We start from the raw sequence: 22,362 nt of genomic DNA on the forward strand, positions 1-22,362 counted from the left end.
AAAAGGATTACTTGACCACACAATTGTGTGGATGTGGCAAACCAAAGCGTTATAATGTACCAACTAAGCAAAAACACACTATAAAGGAGATGAGAGGGACAAACATGTTTTAAACTAACGTATAGAGTGCATATACATAATACAAAGCAATGCATGCTGGGTAAAAGTGGGCGTGACTTGCCTCCCACTGGGGCGGCGAAACAGGTGGCCACTCCCACTGCACAGGCACACACCAGCAGATCCTGAACATGGGCACTATTCTGGGTAATTTGGGGAGGGGTTAAAATAACAGCATCAGGACACACACATTCGAGACACATGCCAAAAAATACCATCACTATTAATAAAGACAGACAAAAATAATGAGGTGTTAGAGGAGAGACAATGAGAGAGGGATAAAAAGAGAACAAGGGGAATGAGAGGAGAGAAATATGCAATTAGTATGACTAGCATTTATTTCAATTCATTAACATTAGACACGCACACAAATTGTAATATTAAACCGAGTATAACATTCAAAAGCAGTTCATCATAATCCTTAACTGTTGATCAGAGACAGTTTTTGGCATCTGTCTACTCATAAAATAACTTGTGATGGCTGTGGTGTGGAGTGGGAATTTATATGCCAATGAGAGGTAACTTGATCCTAGATCAGCAATTAAGGTCAGCAGCTTCTGAAGAGTAACTCAACCACTAATGCCACACACACACACACACACAGGCGAACAAGCTCACAGGGGCTGGTTTTTACCTCGTACACACCGGTGAAGATGGACATGACCCTGCTCAGCACTGCCGCACATATACTGGCAATATGCACAAAAGGACCCTGAGGATTTAATGGAGGTTATTAATCAATCTGCAGCAGATGAATAATGTACTGTATCTATGAGGAGAGTTTATGTAACAAAATTCATTTGTCTGAATCCAACAAAGAGCCGCAATTAGTGATGCAACCGGTTAGTAAGATAACTGAACTAATAGATGAACAGAAGAATATGAGAATGAGAGAATGGGGATTGATGGACGGACAGAACCACAGACAGACCAACAGACAGACTGATAGATTGATCGATAGAACACTACATAGAACAATAGATAGAATGATATATAGAACAATAGATAGAATAATAGATAGATAGATAGATAGATAGATAGATAGATAGATAGATAGATAGATAGATAGATAGATAGAGATTGTTTAGAATGATAGAAAGAATGGCAGATAGAACGACAGAATGACAGGTCTAACGATAGAACAACAGAATATATAAGAATGATGTCTAGAAAAAACAACAGAACGATAGAACAGTAGAACATTAGATAGATGATAGAACAATAGATCGATAGATAGAATGATGGAACAATAGACAGAGAAGGTTTAGAATGATAGACAGAACAATAGCTAGAAACAACGACAGGGTAGAATGATAGAAATACAGAACGATACAGAACGGTAGAACGATAGAACGATAGACAGATAACGTTTGGAATGATATAACGACAGATATAACGACAGAACAACAGACAAAATGGTAGATAGAATGACAGCTAATAAGAACAACAGAACGATAGAATGGCAGAATGATAGAACACTAGATAGATGATAGAACAATAGAATGATAGATATAATGATGGAACGACAGATAGACAGAGAACCTTTAGAATGATAGAAAGAACAACATAGAATGATAGACAGAACGATAGCTAGAAAGAATGACAGAACAACAGAGAATGATAGAAAGTATGATAGAACAACAGAACAATATAGAACGATAGGTAGAACGATAGATAGAATGATAGAACGATAGAACGATAGATAGATAGATAGATAGATAGAGTGTGAGAGTGTGAGAATGATAGAAAGAACAACAGATAGAACGATATATAGAACGATAGCTAGAATGACAATGATGGATAAAATGACAGATAGAATGACAGAATGATAGAACAAACAACAGATAGAATGATAGACAGAACAATAGCTAGAAACAATGACAGGACAACAGACAGAACGATAGAATGACACAACGATACAGAACGGTACAACGATTGATAGATAAGTAGAACGACAGAACAATAGAATGATAGACAGAGTACATTTAGAATGATAGAAAGAACAACAGACAGAACGATATATAGAACGATAGCTGGAATGACAGAATGACAGATAAGACTACAGATAGAATGATAGAATGATAGAACGAACAACAGATAGACCGATAGACAGAACAATAGCTAGAAACAATGACAGGACAACAAATAGAATGATAGAATGATAGAACGACAGGGAAACATAAGGGTAGAATGACAGAACGATCGATAGATAGAATGATAGAACGATCGATAGATAGAACTATAGAATGATAGAACGATAGATAGATAGATAGATAGATAGATAGATAGATAGATAGATAGATAGATAGATAGATAGATGGATAGATGGATAGAACGGTAGAATGGTAGAACAACAGAACGATAGATAGATAGAACGACAGGTATTGAATGATAGAAGGATGGATGGAAAACAGATTATAGCTCTTTGAAGTCAATCTTTGTTACAGAAATAAATAAGACAGTTAACTACAACAAGATATGTATATTTGAATAAAATATTATACAGTTTTGAATATATGTAATCTGAGGGTGTAAAAAAATCTAAATATTGAAAAAAATCACCTTTAAAGTTGTCCAAATAAAGCTCTTACTAATGCATATTACTAAACAAAAATTAAGTTTTAAAATATTTACAGTAGGAATTTTACTAAATATCTTCATGAAACATGATCTTTACTTAATATCCTAATGATTTTTGGCATAAAAGAAAAATCAGTAATTTTGACCCATACAGTGTAGTTTTGTGGTCCAGTATCAGTTATATATATATATATATATATATATATATATATATAAAAAAATATGAAAGTAGCAGAGGTCCACCTCTTTCCCAATGGGCATACCACTGCCCAGACCAGCCGTAAGACCGATGACTTTAGCCACAAATGCTTTGAGCGTCAGATACTCCTTTAACACCACACCTCTGAGGATGGTCTTGAGCTCAGGGATCCCAGAGCCTATGGAACAGAGAAAAGAGAGAGGGAGCGATGCGTGTGAAATTAATCCATAAAACACAAACTCAATTTAACACAGAGTGTAAATCTTGTCACACTGATTATAAAAGATGAAAAAAGATTGGCGTGTATCCTCTAGTCTGATGTGGAGCACATGAGAAAGCTATCAAAACAATTGTGGCGTAGAGAGGTGAGTGAAAGGAAGAGAAAACGAGACCGTGATGATCACACCTTGAAAAGAGAGCAGGAAGATTTGAAGTGGTGTGGGTGGTTGAGGTGAATTGAGGACAAAAACTGGACAAAAACTGAATATAAAACATAACAGCTGAATACAGATGACAGAACAGAGAGACACAAAAATGATTTGTGACATTGTGAGCAGATAACCAAAATAGTGATGTGAATGCAAGGGTAAAGAACAGAGGACAAACAGTAAGAATACAGGGAAATAAAAGCAGGAATGAGAGGACGATGAGATGAACAAACCTATAGCTTGTGGAGAGACCAGGTGACAGAAGAGGGATGCAAACACAACGAGGATGATGGGATATGAGACCCAGGCCAGATACTGCAGAGCCACATTACCCTTCAGCTCCCCGTACATCCACTTATATGCTAAGAGACAGAAATAGAAAAGTCGAAAAAATTACTGTACACCTATAATACAACATTACATTGGGTGTTGATTAAATTTAACGCATTAGACTTAAATCACTGTTAAATTTAAGGTAAATAATTACACTATTTAAGTTTAATTAAGGCACAAATATGTACCTTTGAGAGTACTTCCTCAGTGACAAGGTTATGTATCCTTAAAAATACCTTTTTCTATGTTCCTCTGACAGTTCCTTTGACATATACTGCATACTGTGAAAATTATTATAATGTTTGACTTGCATGACTATTTTTGATTATTGCAAGCCTACCACAATTATGTGTTTTATAGTATAAGGCACTGTGAATACATTACCAATACCTTTATTATTCATTTTGGCACAACAACTGGCAAGAGAATTATCCTTAGGAGGTAACTCTGTCTCAGTTCCCAGTATCAGTAATTGGCTCTCTGAGGTGGCGTCCACCCTTCAGCTCCAAAGAATAGATTTTCTCAGAATTGGCAGTAGCACTAAATCAGAGACGCTCAAGGCAAGTTGGCCAGTGATGACCTTTGATTTGGCTCACCATGCTATATTACAAATGGGGGACTTGTATTTTTTTGCATTAAAATGTAGAGAATGTAAGTGAGTTTGATTAAAAGGAAACCATAGAAAAGGCATAGTTCTCCCTGAAAGTAAAATTTTGTTATCATTTAGTCACCCTGTAATTGTTTAAAAAATGTCAGTAACACTTTATAATAAGGTTAATTTGTTGACATTAGTTCATCAGCACTAGATATTAGCACTTCTAAAGCAGTTTTTTTTTTCAACCACTGTGCAGTGGCAGGTTGTTGGGAGTGCTGTGGAAAATTATCAAAACCTCATCTCTATTATATTTTGTTATTATTATTTTAAATCAGTGCTATTGGTCATTGTTATGTCTGTTTGTGGGTTTTACCAATATTTAACCAATGAAAGTCTTTTAGAAGAGGTTGTGACTGAACCTCATAATGTCATTGGATCCTCAAATTGTCAGTCAAACCTCATAACTCCACTCCTCCTCCATTCAGAATGACATGAATGACATGCAGTTTGAAGACAGACGTCTACTTCACAAAGCAAGGGTAAATAAAAAACTGTTGTCTGAATAAGTACAGCATTTTCTTTACTCAAGAAACACTGTCTATTTCTTACTGTTAGTGTGGGCACGTCTATTTGCAAATTTTATGCATGTGGCTTCTGGTCTCATCTGTGTCCAGCTATTTTCAGCTGTATAAAACAGCTTGTTTTGCTGCTTGATATTGCAAATTGGTGTGTCTTAACATATTATGACACATCTAATAAAAATGTGTCTGTTTTCAAATCTGTTTTCTCTCAGGTACATTGCAGTGTAAGCTTCACAGTGAGTATTACAACATGACTCTCATCAACGCAGTCCATATCAACAAACCAAAATGTATTTTTACTCCATATAGTGGTTATTTTAGGAAAATCACAGGTATTCTGAGCAGTAGGATTCTAAAAAATATGTGCTAATATAAAATTAAATTAAATAGCCTATCTAAAATTGCAAAATAAATCTATCAGTTGTCAGGTACCGTGCGAGGAAGGTGCGAACGAAGAAAAAGGTCAAAGATAAAGTCTTTATTATAATCCACAGGTAAATCCAAAAACAGGTAAATCCACAGCAGGAGGGTAAAAACACGCATACATAGACACTTACATTGACGTTCACATTGGCGAGAACAGTCGACAAACACTGAACTCAATGCAACTTATAAAGACAGGTGATAACCATGAACATAATTAAGGCACAGGTGATACAAGGTTAACTAATGATGATGAAACGAGGACAGGAAACAGGAACAACCAAATATGGACACAAGAGGGAGAAACCAACATAATAGTCCACAGGGGTGTGACATTACTACCCCCTCCCGGAAGGCACGTCTCGCGCCGTAACATATCCACCAGGGAGAGGGGGTTGGCACCCTGGAGGCTGGAGCAGGTCAGACACATGGCGAAGAGAAGGAAGGCCTCCAGGGCAGATCAGGGAGCTCAGGGAGCCATGGCGGATCAGGGAGTTCGGGAAGCCATGGTGGAGCAGACAGTCCGGGAAGCCATGGCGGATCAGGGAGCTCGGGAAGCCATGGCGGAGCAGACAGTTCGGGAAGTCATGGCGGATCAGGGAGCTCGGGGTGCCATGGCGGAGCAAACAGTTCAAAGAGCCATGGCGGATCAGGGAGCTTGGGAAGTCATGGCGGAGCACACAGTCCGGGAAGCCATGGCGGATCAGGGAGCTCGGGAAGCCATGGCGGAGCACACAGTCTGGGAAGCCATGGCGGAGCAGACAGTTCAAAGAACCATGGCGGATCAGGGAGCTCAGGAAGCCATGGCAGAGCACACAGTTCGGCAAGCCATGGCGAAGCAGGCAGTTTGGGAAGCCATGGTGGAGCAGGCAGTTCAGGCATATGCCCCCCCCCCCCAAAAAAAATTTCTTAGGGGAAAATAGGGCTCCACAGACCCGCGAGAGTTCAGGAGGAGCGGGCTCTGGAGGAGCAGGCTCTGGAGGAGCAGGCACTGGAGGAGCGGGCACTGGAGGGTGTTCTGGAGGTGCGGGCTCAGGAGGGCGCTCTGGAGGAGTGGGCACTGGAGGGCGCTCTGGAGGACTGGGAACTGGAGGGCGCTCCGGAGGTGCAGGCTCTGGACGGCGCCCAGGAGGAGAGGGCTCTGGTGCAGTATGTACGGGTTCCCGGCGAGGAGGGTGCTCTGGAGGTGCGGACTCAGGATGGCGCTCTGTAGGAGCGGGCTCTGGATGCCGCTCGGGAGGAGAGGGCTCTGGTGCGGTATGTACGGGTTCCCGGCGAGGAGGGCGCTCTGGAGGCGCGGGCTCAGGAGGGCGCACTGGAGGAGCGGGCTCTGGACGGCGCTCGGGAGGAGAGGGCTCTAATGCGCTATATAGGGGTTCCTCGCGAGGTGTGAGCCGGCATGACCCAGCGTGTTCCAGAGGGGGCTGGACAATGAGACTTATAATCTTCTCTTATTTCTTTGACTTCAAAATTAGAACCGTTTAAATAAAGGACAAGATTAATCAGTTTGATCAGGGGATACTCACACACAGGAAGTTCACAACAGATAGTCTTGTTGTCCAGGCCCAGCTGAAAACACGCACCTAGAGCAGAGTCATGCCAGCTCAGCTGGTTGGCAAGCTCGAGGAATTCCTCCACATACCGCTCCGACCACCTTGCCGCAAACCCCAAAACACTTCCTCAGCCATCATTTTGGTGGGTGGTCCAGTCTTCTGTCACGTATCGTGCGAGAAAGGGGTGAACGAAGGTCAGAGATAAAGTCTTTATTATCCACAGGTAAATCCAAAAACAGGTAAATCCACAGCAGGAGGGTAAAACCACACATTCATTGACATTCACATTGACGAGACCAGACGACAAACACTGAACTCAATGCAACTTATAAAGACAGGTGATAACCATGAACATAACTAAGGCACAGGTGATACAAGGTTAACGAATGATGATGAAACAAGAACAGGAAACAGGAACAACCAAATATGGGCACAAGAGGGAGAAACCAACATAACAGTCCACAAGGGTGTGACATCAGTACTTTTAAGTACAAAAAAAATCAGGTATTTTTGTACTTTCACTCGAGTAAAATTGAAAAAGGAAAACTTTTACTGGAGTAATATTTTATTATACGTATCTGTGCTTTTACTCATGTACTTGATTTGTGTACTTCATCCACCACTGAAATTTGGATATTTTTCTTACACAAACAGATCACTTCAGAAGGCTCTTATTAACCCCCCCGGAAGCCGAAAGGAGTACTTTTTATGATGAACAGATGCACTTTATTGGACTTCAAAATCTCAACACCCATTTACTGCCATTATAAAGCTTGGAAGAGCCAGGAAATTTTTTTAATATAACTCTGATTGTATTTGTCTGAAATAATAAAGTCTCATACACCACGGATGGGTAGAGAGTGAGTAAATCATGGAGTAATTTTCATTTTTGGGTGAACTATCCCATCAAGGACAATGTTTCTTTTTTTAACATTACTATTTAATATCCTTAATAATAAGAAGAACTTAAGGCCTGCAGGACATGTGCATCGACTACCTTCAGCCACAATTACTTTGTAATATAGCAGAGCCTTTCTGACCTTACTGCTAAAATATAAACAAGCTTTAAGGGTCACCAGATAAGCACATGCTGTTCTATACCTTGCAGGCTCTTGGCACTTGCATAGTCCATGCTCCAGCTCACCAGAGCCATAGTGAGACCTAAAAGAACCAGGAAGATCCAGTCTTCGCCGAGCTTTGTCACAATATATCTCTGTATCCGGGCCAGGCAGTCTGCAATGCAAACACATTCTAATGGCTATTCACACCAGACACTTTATTAGACCAGTGCACTTGATTCATTTTCCATCACTCACCCTGGCATTTGGAATAGGGGCGTGGCTTCTTTATAGAGGAGGAGGGGCTTAAACCTGGTGTCATGGGCCCCGCATCCAGGCTGGCATGATGTGCTCGGCCGTGGCCTCTCCTGGTTGCCTTGGCATTGCCGGCGTGCCTCTTCCATTGCCTTTCAGTCAACAGACGTGTGGCCTCCCGTCTGGCAAAATTACCCAGCTGCTCCCGATATTCCCCATACAGCTGAAAAAGACAGAATGCGGGTTTGTATCAGGAACAGAAAAGACCACATGACACGCATTGATCAGCAGAGTGAAGAAAATCAGTGGAAGGAAAATCTGCAGTGATCAACGAAGTATGGGTAAAAAGTCATTCTTGATGAGGTGGATAATGAAGGTTTAATGGTGAAAAAACCTTTGATTTCACAACTTTGTTTCAGTGTGATTGTGTGCATGTGAATACTTGTGGAAGCAGGAATGTAAAGTGAATCAATGCAAGTGTGTGTGGTGGTGAGTTACAGTCATTTGTATGTGTCAGACAGAAATAGTCAGGCTCCCTAACAGGCAGAATGGAAAAAGCGCTCCCCCGAGATATTCTCAATCATACGTACACTACACACACATGCACAAGGTTCAAATGCACAAAAAATTAGTACTCAAAGTTCCCAACTTGACTTCACCAACTTCAAAGAAGCCAAACACCCCAAAAGAAAAAGAAAACAGATTAATGTTGTCATGAATTGGAAATCGCAACTGTCTTCTCTATTGTGATGTATCTCCGAGCAGCTTATCGAATGACAAACAGCGTAGGCAGTATCTGATTTAGTCCATCGGGATGTGATTGATTTGTAGTAAGATTTGATTTCTTGGTGAGCCAAGTACACAAATGCAAAAATAATGGGCTGTCCATCAGGATAGACCACACACTCTGGATATTGGCCAGTAAAGAAGGAAGTGATCCAACAAGACATTCTTGACCTTCCTTCCATTACACCCAATACACACGCCGACATACATACATTCTTGAGCAGCACAGACCCCACATGGTGCGAGACTGAAGGGATCAGATTCAGCCCCCTCATGCCCACTCGAAAACAAGGAATGATCAATATACATGCAACTCAAAATCATTTTTACATAAGGCATTAAAAAAAATACTTTTAATATATCTAAAAATGTGCATGAATAAATAAACAAGCAAACAAATAAATAAATAAATAAGAAATAATTCAGATACAGATAAAAAATATTTGGGGGCATTTTTCATTTCCAGGGTTTGTACAGATACTGTAAAATTAAATTCTAGGATTTTGAAAGACTTTCCAAGCATTACTTTTTTGATTTTTAATCTTGAATTAGAGATCTCACTTATCAAACAATGTCTTTCATTTTAAAATTCTAAAAAAAAAAAGAGAGAAATAGATAAATTAAAAGGTGTTATTATAAAATGGCAAAATAAAGGGAAGCACATGCAAAGTATTGCAAAGTATACTATACTTTTACTATAGTAAAACCACCGTTAATTTGCTTAAGTGATTTTTATTTGTGTACACTTTCATTTTTTATAACTGTACTCCATTAATAGTTTGATGTTTTTTACTGTTTAAGGAAAAAAATCTGAAAAAAAGGTTTGCGAAATCGGTCTGAAATCCTGTTTTAAAACAAATGGTTCTCGAACCCACACCGAAGTCCCAATCGGAATCAAATGATTCGTGATCTGGGCTGTGAAGCTCTGATCTAAAACAAAAAGATTTGTGACCTTGCTCTGAAGTCGCGATGAATTTGATTTAGATTGGGACTTCAAATCGCGCATGGCAAATCATTTGATTGTAATTATTCAAATCACTAAATGATTCACAAACATGTTCCAATCTAAACGAAATGATTCATGATATGTGCTCCTAAGTCCGACCCTGAATCAAATGATTCGCAATACGCAAATTTTCAATCTAAATCAAATGATTCACGATACACAATCTGATTGAAGCACTTTGAAATTGTGAATAATTTTGTGACACAATGGTTTAACTTATTCTGAGTTTTAAAAAGCTCTGTTTCACCCATCACGACGTGCTTTTAAAATCAAATTTGTCGAAATTTATAAAAAAAAAATGGCCCTTTTAATTCGATCTGGTTTTTGCTAGTGAATCGCTTGAAATAAATGATCAAAGTCATGATTTTGAATCAATCAGAGTGGTTCCAGCATAAGTGACTCAGTTGATTTGGTTCATCTGTTCCTTTTTTCGCATCTTCAGCCATGTTTACAAGACACTGTCAGTACTACTACTTGCTTAGCTCGATTGTTTTCTGACATTAACTGAAATAAGCAAAAAAGGTCTGATGTTTTGATGAATTGCGTAAACAGATGTGCTTATTGACAAAATTAAACACTTATTTCATAGATACATTGTCTTTCAATAATTCAAGCACTTTTCAAGTACCTCTTCGAAAATATTGCTGTTTTCAAGGGTTTTCCAGGCCTTAAATTTCAAAAAGTCAAATTCAAGTACTTCAAGCACTTCAAGCACCTTTTAAACGGAGTACATAAGCTGTGTTTTTGGTAGTTTTATACATTTTTAAAAAAGATCAACTCAGTTGTATCATTCAGATGAGTGAGACTTTCTTATCAATAAATGACATTTAAAACATTGCGAGAGGGTTCTTTGTTACTTAAAATGTAAATCTACTGTAGGTTTGTTTTCCAAAAGCAGAGTCCAAAAATTGTTTTTGAACTTTTGCAGAAGTTCATATTCAATTATAAGCCAGAATTTATATACATTTCAACTCAGTTGATTAAAGTTATTCTCTTTCACTGATAATTGGCAATTTATTTAAATAAATTTATTAATGAACAATTATTATACAGAAGACAATTAGTCAATCTACAGTAAGACATTTCATAGTCCTAAGAATTATTCACTAAGGCTATCAAAAAATGAAAGTGCATTAAATAATTATCTGTTGAGTATAAATATGTACTAACTAAAAATCTTATGTATTAATTTACTAATTAATTGACACGTACACAAATACACCGCCGTTCAAGATTTTTAATGTTTTTAAAGGAATCTTTTCTGCTCATCAAGGCTGTTTATTTGATTAAAAATACAGAAAAAAGTAATATTTATAAATAATATTTAGCTATTTAAAATAGTGTTTTCTGTTTTAAATATACTTTAAAATATAATTATTCCTGTGATGCAAAGCTGAATTTACATCAATTTAGCATCGTTACTCATCTCCAGTGTCACATGAACCTTCAGAAATCATTTTAATATGCTGATTTATTATCAATGTTGGAAAGAGTTGTGCTTCTTCTTTTTTTTTTTGAAACCAGTGATACTTTTTTCAGGATTCTTTGATGCTAAAGAGAACAGCATTTGTTTAAAATAGAAATCTTTTGTAACGATATACACTAAGTTTGGGGTCATAAATATTTCTTTCTTTCTTTGAAATAATTGAATGCATTTATTCAGTAAGGATGTGTTAAATCGATAAAAAAAGTAATAGTTAAGACTTGTATTGTTAGAAAAGATTTCTATTTTAAATATAATTTATATATACAATTATTAAAATATTGATTATTAATGTCTATTATTGTTGATGATGTCTTATTGATTACATTTAGAATTTATTAATTAGAATGAAAAAGAACAAGAATGCTGAATATGCTGAACATACATTCATAATAGAGACAAACCCACCTCATGTGTAGCTGCAGCCTTGAACATACTGTATAAAGACTTTACATTCCTCCACAGAGCATCTCATACTATGAGATCCAGCTATACAACAGAATTTATACACTACACTCGAATACTGGCACGCACACACACCATCGAATACCCTTGAATGACAAATTGAACAAAAACCCTGAGAGTAAAAGAATAAAAGACTTTTTTCTTATAATTCTTTTTTCATCTATCAAATTATCATGATAAGATAGTAGAGTTTGTGTCAGATAGAGAGACCCAAGGTTGTTTCTATCATTGCCTCTTCAATCTTCTGAAGTCAGTACACTGATTCAGAATGACGGCGTGAGAGACTGTTCTGTAACAGAAAAACATTTACTTTACGACATGTTCTCTCTCTTGCTCTTTCTCAAACACCTGTTTTCCACATTCCTCTAACTGATTTTCACAGTGCAGGCTTAAATTTACAACCATGGCCTAAAACTCACATGGCCTGACCCCACAGCTCAGTTCTGAAGGATCAGATGTCTTCTCTGAACAACTGAAATCAACCAACAAATTATAAGACTAAGAATAAGACCAAAAATATGTGATCTATATGATCTGTAGAATAACACATTATTCTTAAAAAAAACTGCTCAAAGATATGAGAGAGCAAGAGAGAGACAGGAAGACAGAGCAGAGAGAGTGAAAGTTGCTAACAGACATTGAAGGACATAGTGACTTTGAGAGTTAATTAAAAACAGAAATATAATGGTCAGTGTGTTAAAGCATAATAAAATCTGACCCATTTACTGACAGACTGATCAGGAGATCAAGAAAGACTGATTATATCTTTTTCTTTAAAAAAATGCAAACAAACACAAACGTAATATTATCAAAAGTAATTATATTAATAAAACAATATTAACATTATCAAATAATGCATATGTGAACCTGAATAAATAAGCTTTCCACTGACATATGGTTTCTTAGAATAGGACAATACATGGCCGAGACACAACTATTATAAAATCTGGAATCTGAGGGTGCAAAAAATAAATAAATAAATAAGTATTGAGAAAATCACCTTTAAAGTTGTCCAAATGAAGTTCTTAGCAATGCATAGTACTAATAAAAAATAAAGTGTTGGTATATTTATGGTAGGAAATGTACAAAATATCTTCATGGAACATGATCTTTACTTAACATCCTAATGATTTTTGGCATAAAAGAAAAATTGATTATTTGTTTTTGGCTAGTGCTACAAACATGCGTGCTACTTAAGACTGGTTTTGTGGCCCTTGGTCACATATGAATTATAAAATAATATGAAATAATATGCAATACCAAATGATGTAATGTTCACATTTACATTTTGTATTAGTGGTCGACAAGTGTTGCTCTTTTTTAAGCAGTAACTTTAATTTAAAATAATAAGAAAAATCTAATAATCATAAAATAAATTCATTTCTAAAAAAAAAAAAAATACTACAATATAGAATGACCTTCATAAAATAGAACATTATTAACATCCATTAGTCCCAGTTAATGAAAGTAAAGCAAGTCGAGAAAAAATGAAAATATTATAATATTTAATCTCACCAGAATCTGATCAAAATTCAGAACGGTCTCAAAAGTGTTGATGGGCTCCCTTATCATTGTGTTCTCTTTCCTCTGTCTTCCTTTTTGTCTGCTATGTACCTGTGTTCCTCTTCTCCTCCTTTTAACCTTCACCAAATATTCAGATATTAGTAACTGTATCTGCCTTATGGGGGTGTCCTGTAGGTTAACACCTAAGTAAACCACATTACCCATAATACAGTGCAGTTCATTTACAGACTGCGGTTGACAGTGGGCTGTCAGCAGCTGTTAATTCAAAGGACTGTGGCGTCCTAATCCTGTCTGGCGGTCAGCTGAAGTCCACTGCAGGTATCTGGATGTGGATGTGATTTCATGTATTGAATTCAGTTAAACCTGCATTAATGGCGTTGACTGATGTTGAGTGTTTTATGCTGCTCGTCAGCTTTGTGACATACATCTCCATGTTCACCTCGACACTGTCAATTCATTAAAAGTAGCAAAAGTCCCTAAATAAAAATGATTATGAAAGAATGCTTAGTTAAACACTAATTAATGTATTTATAACCTAAACTACTAATAAATAGTTAAAATATATAATGCATAGTCTCAGACGAACGCTTGTCTACAGGCTCTCAGAAAAGGTACAAAAGTTGTCACTGGAATGGTATCTTTTCAAAAGGCACACTTTTCTATCTAATGGGTCCATATCGATACTTCAAATGCACATAGTAATACCTAAAGTGTACATCTAAAGTGTACCTTTTGATAAGGTACCACCTCAGTGACAGCTTTTGTACCTTTTTTTTGAGTGTATGGCACTTTCTCAAATCGGAAAGCTCTAGCTCCAGGAGCTAGAAACGTTTTTTTGTCAATCCATGTGGAAACAAATTCATGTTTACAAGATACTAGGTTTAGATTTTAAGTGCTTTTGAGGATGAACCAGTTACTAAATTTGCCAAAGTTTGCCTGGTTAAAACTGCACATTAAGATGCTCCCCGAATCTTTGAAATAAACTATTATTATTACTTTTATTATTACATATTCTGATTATTAAGTTTTTTACCACCAGCCTATCAACAATTTATGGATGCCCGTTTCTGCCACTGAAAAAAATAAATAATATATATATATATATGTGTATGTATATTTATATATTATATATATATACATATATATATATATATATATATATATATTTTTTTTTTTTTAAAAAAGGTAATTGCGAATTTTTATCTAACAATTCTTACTTTTTTTCTTGCAATTGCGAGTTTGCATCTAGCAATTCTTACTTTTTTCTCAGAATTGAGTGATACAAATTTGCAATTCTGACTCTTCTTAGAATTGCGAGGTATAAACTCGCAATTCTCACTTTTTTCTTAGAATTGCATGATATAAACTCACAATTGCGAGTAATAAAGTCACAATTCTGAGAAATAAAGTAATATTTGTGAGAGAAACTCACAAATCTGACTTTTTCTCAGTTATATCTTGGAATATATATATATCTTTTTTTCTCGCAATTTAAGCGAATTAAGTCAGAATTGTGAGATATTAACTCGCAATTCTGAGAACATATCCATTTTTTTCCCCTCAAAATTGGACTAGCAAGTTTATATCTCAGAATTTTGAGAAAAGGTTTATATTTCGCAATTCTGACTTCATTTCTCAGACTTTCAAGTTTAAATCTCACAATTCTGACTTATAACTCATAATTGGAAGCCCATTTCTGACACTGAGTTTTAAAAAAAAGTTGTCTTATCTCACAATTCTGACTTTTTTTCTCAGCATTGCTTGATACAAACTTGTATTTGGGATATAAAAAGTCAGAATCTCACAGTTCTCTTGCAATTGTGAGTTTATATCACGCAAATCTGAGAAAAAGTTTATATCTTGCAATTCTGACTTCATTTCTCAGAATTGTAATATAAATCACACAATTCTTATTTTATAACTCGCAAACTAAAAAAAAAAGACAGAACTGAGAGTTTGTATCACAAAATTCTGAGATAAAATGTCACAATAACACTAACAACATCCATAATTTACTCACCTTTTAAACATTACGTTAAAAAAAATTGTCTCTTCAAAGTGAACTAGACTTTGTCCATGGTCAAAAACAATCAAGCTACACAAGACTATAAAATGCTGAACAGACTAATTAATCATGTAAATTTATATAAAGGAAAATTTAGTTTTTGCATATTTTCAGACAGCATATCAATATGTGAGAGTACATGAACTACTGATCAGTTATGCATTTGCTATTTATTAGTAATTATATAAAGTTACTACAAAGCGTTAACCAAGAAAAACAGGACACACAACCTTAAGCAAAAAGAGTTGGTAAACAAACTTGTTTGAATTTAGATATTTCAGCAGTCTGCAGTTCACAAGACCCCAGGAATATGCTAATTCATCCTCAAAACATTAGTATTTGCATTTCTGCCCAATAATGAAGTGAAAGTTCAAACGCAACTCTTTTATCTTCTGCACACTCTCTCTACTTGGATCTCAGTCTGTTCATTGCTGTCATTCAGCAGTCAGACTCCCAGAGGCCTCTGTGTTAAAGAAGAGGTCATCAGCAGCTGCCTGACCTGGAAGTGAAATCACTTAACTGTGACCATTAAAAACAACACGCGGTGCTGTTTAACATCACTATAAGCAAACACTGCTGTGAATGAATACATCGGTCATCTAAAGACCATACACATGCATTAGTTTTTCCATCATGGTGGAAACTTTCCACTGACTTTTTTGTTTTACACCAAGCCAATTATAATTTCCATCCTTCAGCTGTAAACCTGACCCTCACAGAAAGCACTCAGCATTTTTTGGGATAGGCTGCTCAAAAACAAAATGATTTACTCACCTTTGTTTGTTCCAAACCTTTATGACTTTCTTTCTTCTGTGGATCACAAGAGGTTTTGGTCCACACAATGAAAATCACAGGGGTCCAATGTGTTTTCTGCTCCACAGAAGAAAGCCATACAGGTTGGAAATGACTTTCATATTTATATTCCCTCAGGGGTAGTTCACCCAAAAAATGTTGTCATCATTTACTCATGTCAAAACTGTTTGACTTACTTTCTTCTGTGGAATATAAAAGAAGAAATTCTGACAAATGTTGGTGGGACATACTATGTACTTAGTATACACTGAAACACACCAGGCAAACTACAGTCGTTGGTCAAACTGCGTGTACTAGGGTTGTGCTGATAAATTGATGTATTGTGAATTGAGAAATGGTTCTGCAACTTTCAACTCGCTGTAGTATTGTTGCAGCCGGCGCCATGTTGTGGAGACGCTTTGTGTTTCGTTGCGAAAGCAAAACTTTGTGCGGCCTTCCAAATGAGGACACAACTAGAAATCATTGTTAAGTCGAGTTAAGTCGAGTATGTGCAGCGCATTTTACTGAGGACTGTTTCCTGAACCTGGGAGAGTAGCCTACAGCGCTGGTTGTGCACACTTATTATGTACTTATTATTGTAATTACAACAACTGGGTTATAATTAGGTACTAACTAATCTTTGGGTAGAAACACACCAAACCGACGCCAAGAAAAATAGCACTGTGGAAAGTCGACTGTTGCACTAAAACACACCAGACAGACTACAGTCGCTGGCCAACCTGCGTGTACTAGGGGTTGTGCCGATAAACTGATGTATGGTAAATTGAGAAATGGTGAGATTTTTCAAATTAATTTTGAGCTTAGTTTTTAACCACAGATGGCACTGCATGCTTTAGAAACAGCCGTATTCTGCTTGCTTCCAATTCCTTACATATACTTGAACCTAAAATAATCATACATAATGTCTGAAAAGGTTGAAGCAAATTACAAGGATGTTCACAGTGGGCTGTTTACATTAATTTTGTGTCAGAAAAGCATTGTGAGCTGAAGTGTAATTACATGACGCTCTTCAGCACTCTTCTTTATGGTCATTTCAGTGTGTGGTTAAAAACTAGATTAAAAAACTAGATTAGCCATCTGCTGTTAAAGGGGTCACCGGATGCTAAGTTCACTTTTACATGTTGTTTGAACATTAATGTGTGTTGGCAGTGTATGTACAAATCTACCCTATAATGATAAAAAATCCATGCAGTGGTTTTTAATTAATCTGTAAAAATAATATCCCCTTTTTCAAATCAAGCCATTCTCTGATCACACCAACAGAGGCCGCTCCCACGATAGTGGATTGACACGAGCGTCTTACCTCAGATCAGCTGTAACAGTCTGACCTCCATTGTTTCGATGCTGGAGCAGGGATGTAAGTTAGACAAGAATATCTCTGACTGAGCGATTGAGGTGTTGTGTTGCTGGACATAATAATGAACACAGTGGTCGTCATTTACTCCCGACACCTGAGCCGATGAAGGAGCCGATGAAGATGCAGTGGATTACGTTTGTTTGTGAAGGGAATGCACCTCCCGATCTACATAGATGCGTCTATGTTCGTGCAAATCATTCGTGATCCAGCTTCACTTACATTAGAAGTGAGTATAAGGTTTTTTTTTATGAATCTCTGCAATCACCTTTCCTAATAACGTGCTAGTTAGCAAGTTTCGCGACTAAACACACTAAATGCAGCTAAAGTAAACAGGCTTGTCACTCCACAGAGAGAAGAGAGGGGCGGGGCGAGCAGAGCTCATTTGCTTTTAAAGGAACAATTCATCAGAATGGGATGATTTTTGCAGAGCTCATTTTGACAAGGTAAAAAGGATGTTGTTTTACACAACCATCGAGAATTTTTAACCAAAGTATCAACTTGTGGAAAACGGGCATACGATGACCCCTTTAAAAACTAAGCTCACAATTGATTGCAGAGAATCGCGATGTATTCGGAAAATTTCAGAAATTATCCATGAATTGCGATGTATTGATTTATCATCACAACCCTAGCATGTACAGTCTGCGCTTGTGTGAGAGAACATAACTGCAGATGGCAGTAGTCTATATTCAGCATTCAACCAGGTCAACCAGAACAGCAAGAACTGTGAATATACAAAGCAAGCAGCACTTGCTTTTACCATTGTTTACACCAGCCGTGCTCATTACTGACTGATTTGTGGTAGCTTTTTTCAATCATGTCTGCTAAGTTGCAAATGGCACTGGCATTGTCAGCCCTTAGTTATCTTCTTGTGGATAAAGAAATAAAGAAATGAACAGAATGAAAAAATATGGCCCTAGTTGTCAATCTAAGCGAATGGTCTGAAGCACATGGTGGCACAGGTGCACTTAGGGTGTGTCTGAATTCACTATTGCTAGTTTAATGACAGAAAAAGAAAAACGGTCAGAGCACCAGGTGCATGGCCCAAAAGGGTTATACTTATACTCTTAATGAGTCATGGGTGTGTTTTGGACGTTACGTGCAATTCACTTTAAAGGGGTCATCGGATGCTAAGTTCACTTTTACATGTTGTTTGAACATTAATGTGTGTTGGCAGTGTATGTACAAATCTACCCTATAATGATAAAAATCCCTGCAGCGGTTTTTAATTAATCTGTAAAAATAATATCCACTTTTTCAAATCGAGCCATTCTCAGATGACGTCGTTGTGGCGTCACACCAACAGAGGCCGCTCCCATGATAGTTGATTGACATGAGCGTTTTACCTCAGATCAGCTGTAACAGACCAACCTCCATGTTTCAATGCCGGAGCAGGGATGTAAGTTAGACAAGAATATCTCTGACTGAGCGATTGAGGTTGTTGTGTTGCTGGATGTAATAATGAACATAGTGGTCGTCATTTACTTCTGACATCTGAGCCGCTGAAGATGCAGTGGATTACGTTTGTTTGTGAAGGGAATGCACCTCCCGATCTACATATATCCGTCTATGTTCGCACAAATCATTTGTGATCCAGCTTCACTTACAGCAGAAGTGAGTATAGGGTTTTTTTTTAATGAATCTTTCTGATCATCTTTCCTAATAATGTGCTAGTTAGCAAGTTAAGCAGCTAAACGCGGCTGAAGTAAACAGGCTTGTCTCTCCACAGAGAGTAGAGAGGGGCGGGGCGATCAGAGCTCATGTGCATTTAAAGCAGCCTCAACCAGAATGAGATGATTTTTGCAGAGTTTGGCAAGGTAAAAAGGTGTTGTTTGACACTACCATTGAGAATTTTTAACCAAAGTATATTATAGACTTTTCATTAAGACCCTAAAGAATCATGTCAACTTGCGGAAAATGGGCATCCGATGACCCCTTTAAAAGCCAGTTGCGCTTGTACCATGGCGGATTCTCCAGAGGAAACGGATTTTCGATGCACAACATTCACAACAGTACCACGACGCATATGTGTGATGATGCTGACGCAAGAGATTGCGTTCTGACGTAGAACGTCCATCTCTCTTAGTTAGGGTCGCCCCCTAATAGTCGACTAACCGTTAACCGTTGAGAAGGGGCTTGGTCAACCAAAATGTTATTAGTCGCTGGAAAACTAAATTCAACACGAGGTGGCGAAGTCACGCAGTCCGTGACGGACAGATCATTAACGGCTGGACATCCATACGCTCACCTATCAATCATCGACCTCAAATATGGCTTTTCATTTGAAAGATGTATGTAGTTAACCTAGAAAAATGTGTGTTGTTGAACTGTCTGTGCGGAGTGTGAAAGCTGAATAGTAACTTAGCGCGTTTACTGCATGACAGATGGAGACTTTGGTGTGGTCACTTGCTCTTAAAATACTCCATCATTTTTGGTCATACAGATAAAGGTAATACATCTTTCAAATCTGTGAAGACTCTACGTTTATTTGTATACACTCAGAATAACAACGAAAGATTGCGCTTTTGTAAAATAATGAAAGCAAACAGGATGCGCTTTCTGCCGTCTCTGTGTCTATGACCTGGAGCAAATCACTTCGAAACTCCATGTATAGCCTACTTTCTTTACAGGTTTGAAAAACATATCTATAGAGAGTGAAATGTCTACTTTTAAATTAACTAATTCAAATAGAAAACAAATAGGCCTATTGTCAGATGAAACATGTATACAGACACATCACTACTGCAGAGATGACCAGTCATTGTCGTCCAACTTCATCTCTTAAGCGCTTAATTTATCAATAAATTATTAAAACATTTATTCAGTCTCCTTACAGTTTTTCCAGACACAGAATTATTATATCTGCCAGTGCACTGTGGTAAGCTTTTCTTTGTGCACGCGCTTGATCACTTATTAGACCGTGTAGGCAATTAAATGCTCATTATTATGATTTATATGGTTTATTAATAAATGTGCGACTAATAGTCGACTAATTCTTACAATGAATGATTACTAGTCAACCAGAAAAGTCTTTACTCAAGGGCAGCCCTACTCTTAGTTCATCGTCTGTATATTCTGGTTCAAATAAGTAACTGGGCAAAAAACTGCAAGTCATCCTCTCACTCGAAATCTTCAGACATGTTTACAAAGACTGTTTTATGTACAGTGTGTTTCTTACTCTGCTTGTAAACAGCAGCACCACACGCACATGAGACACAGGAAAGCTGTTACTGTTGTTTTCTTTGTACACAAAAATATTCTCATAGTTTCATAAATTGATGGTTAAACCACTAATGTCACACTATTGTAAACAATGCCCTACCTTTCTTGGTCTTGAACGTGGTAGTTGCGTTGCTGTCTATGCAGGGTCAGAAAGCTTTCGGATTTCATCAAAAACATCTTAATTTGTGTTCCAAAGATGAACAAAGGTCTTACAGGCTTGGAATGACATGAGGGTGAGTAATTAATGACAAAACTTTCATTTTTGGGTGAACTATCCCTTTAAGTTGGCAAATTCTGACCACACACACACTTGTATAATGTCTTGAGTAAACAGTAGCTCTTTCAGCAGCAACACAGTGTATTAAATCTGATTACAAGGAGGTAAACATTCACATAAAGCCTATGAATGAGAATTTTTTTTTCTGACTGTATACTTTTCCCTACTGGAATCTCCTGCGTGTTTGAGACGGACAGAAAGGGGACGGCAGGGGCAGTAATGCGTTTATGCGTAAAATTTACAGAGGTTAAAAAAAGCTCCCGGCCCTGGCGATCTTCCCATATTGTGCGGCAGGAAAGGAAAATCGATGTGGGAACTCGCGAGTGAGAGAAGAGAGGAAGACAGGTGGAGAAATGGAAGGTTGAGGGGAGCTTGTGTGTGGGAACTTAATGACTTGTGACAGTGCAAAACTGACAGCTAAAGAATTGACGCTCTTTCGCCCCCTCGTCTCACTTTCTCACACACCAAATTTATGACTATTCTCTCGTGCTTTCTTTTGACACTTGACCTTTTAGCGTTCAAACTATTTCCTTTTACTTTAATGCAATCTTTGGGCCTTCCTAATAAGCTGTCCAACAGAACCAAACTTTAACAAACAGCTCAATGCACCTGACCAGCTGACCATACGTTCCATATAGCGGCCATCGAGAGCAGCAGGGCTAGGCGTATATTTAACCTGCATGCTCAGGTTTCTGCTAGCATATAGCAGCAGAGGTGGAGTGCGTAGGTTAGCACGAATATGCACAAACCATGAGGTTTGGTCCACACATCTGCTTAGTTCAGCACGTCTACGACATTGCAAATAATCCTCAAGGGCATTCGAGGTGTTTTACAGAATACTTAGAAACCTGAAACACTTTGCACTCCAAATGAAGCCGGTAAACAGATTTTGGACAGAAAATGCTGCAAAGCGAAGCTGCCTGATGTAATTGTAAACTGACTGACAAGCATTTAAAAAACCTAGAAGGTGGAAAGCAAAACACGCAAACATGGTTTTCTCCCAATGAGCATCTGATAAGGAAGCAAGCACAAATCCATTGCATTGACTCTAATGTAAGTTTACGAGACAGATTGTCTTTAATCAGCAGGGTGTTGACACAGGTTACGACAATTCTCATACCTATTCATGAGTTGTGCTAGAACAGCCCAGTGAGCTCCATGTGTGTCGCCACCACTAAGAATAGAACGGAAAATCAATTAAAGCCGAGGCTAGTGAAGTGAAAGACTTTGAGACCCATTATT

General features: G+C 37.6%; 1 protein-coding gene across 5 annotated transcripts in view; it reads right to left on the reverse strand.

The window, feature by feature from the left end:
- clcn1b (chloride channel, voltage-sensitive 1b) overlaps positions 1-22,362 on the reverse strand; it is a 45,688-nt gene that overhangs the window by 19,650 nt on the left and 3,676 nt on the right. For 2 of the 5 annotated variants that reach the window (XM_051131770.1, XM_051131773.1), the window contains 5 exons: positions 8,126-8,345; positions 7,911-8,042; positions 3,558-3,686; positions 2,941-3,074; positions 752-829 (listed from right to left, as the gene is read on the reverse strand). In XM_051131770.1, the coding sequence (XP_050987727.1) occupies positions 752-829; positions 2,941-3,074; positions 3,558-3,686; positions 7,911-8,042; positions 8,126-8,345 (693 nt within the window). Of the gene's footprint in view, positions 1-181; positions 261-751; positions 830-2,940; positions 3,075-3,557; positions 3,687-7,910; positions 8,043-8,125; positions 8,346-13,377; positions 13,452-22,240; positions 22,295-22,362 lie in introns of those variants that run through there. The other 3 variants (XM_051131771.1, XM_051131774.1, XM_051131772.1) reach the window with 3 other exon arrangements.

Source organism: Labeo rohita, chromosome 16 (assembly GCF_022985175.1).
Source record: "Labeo rohita strain BAU-BD-2019 chromosome 16, IGBB_LRoh.1.0, whole genome shotgun sequence".
In the NCBI taxonomy this organism is placed as follows: domain Eukaryota; kingdom Metazoa; phylum Chordata; class Actinopteri; order Cypriniformes; family Cyprinidae; genus Labeo; species Labeo rohita.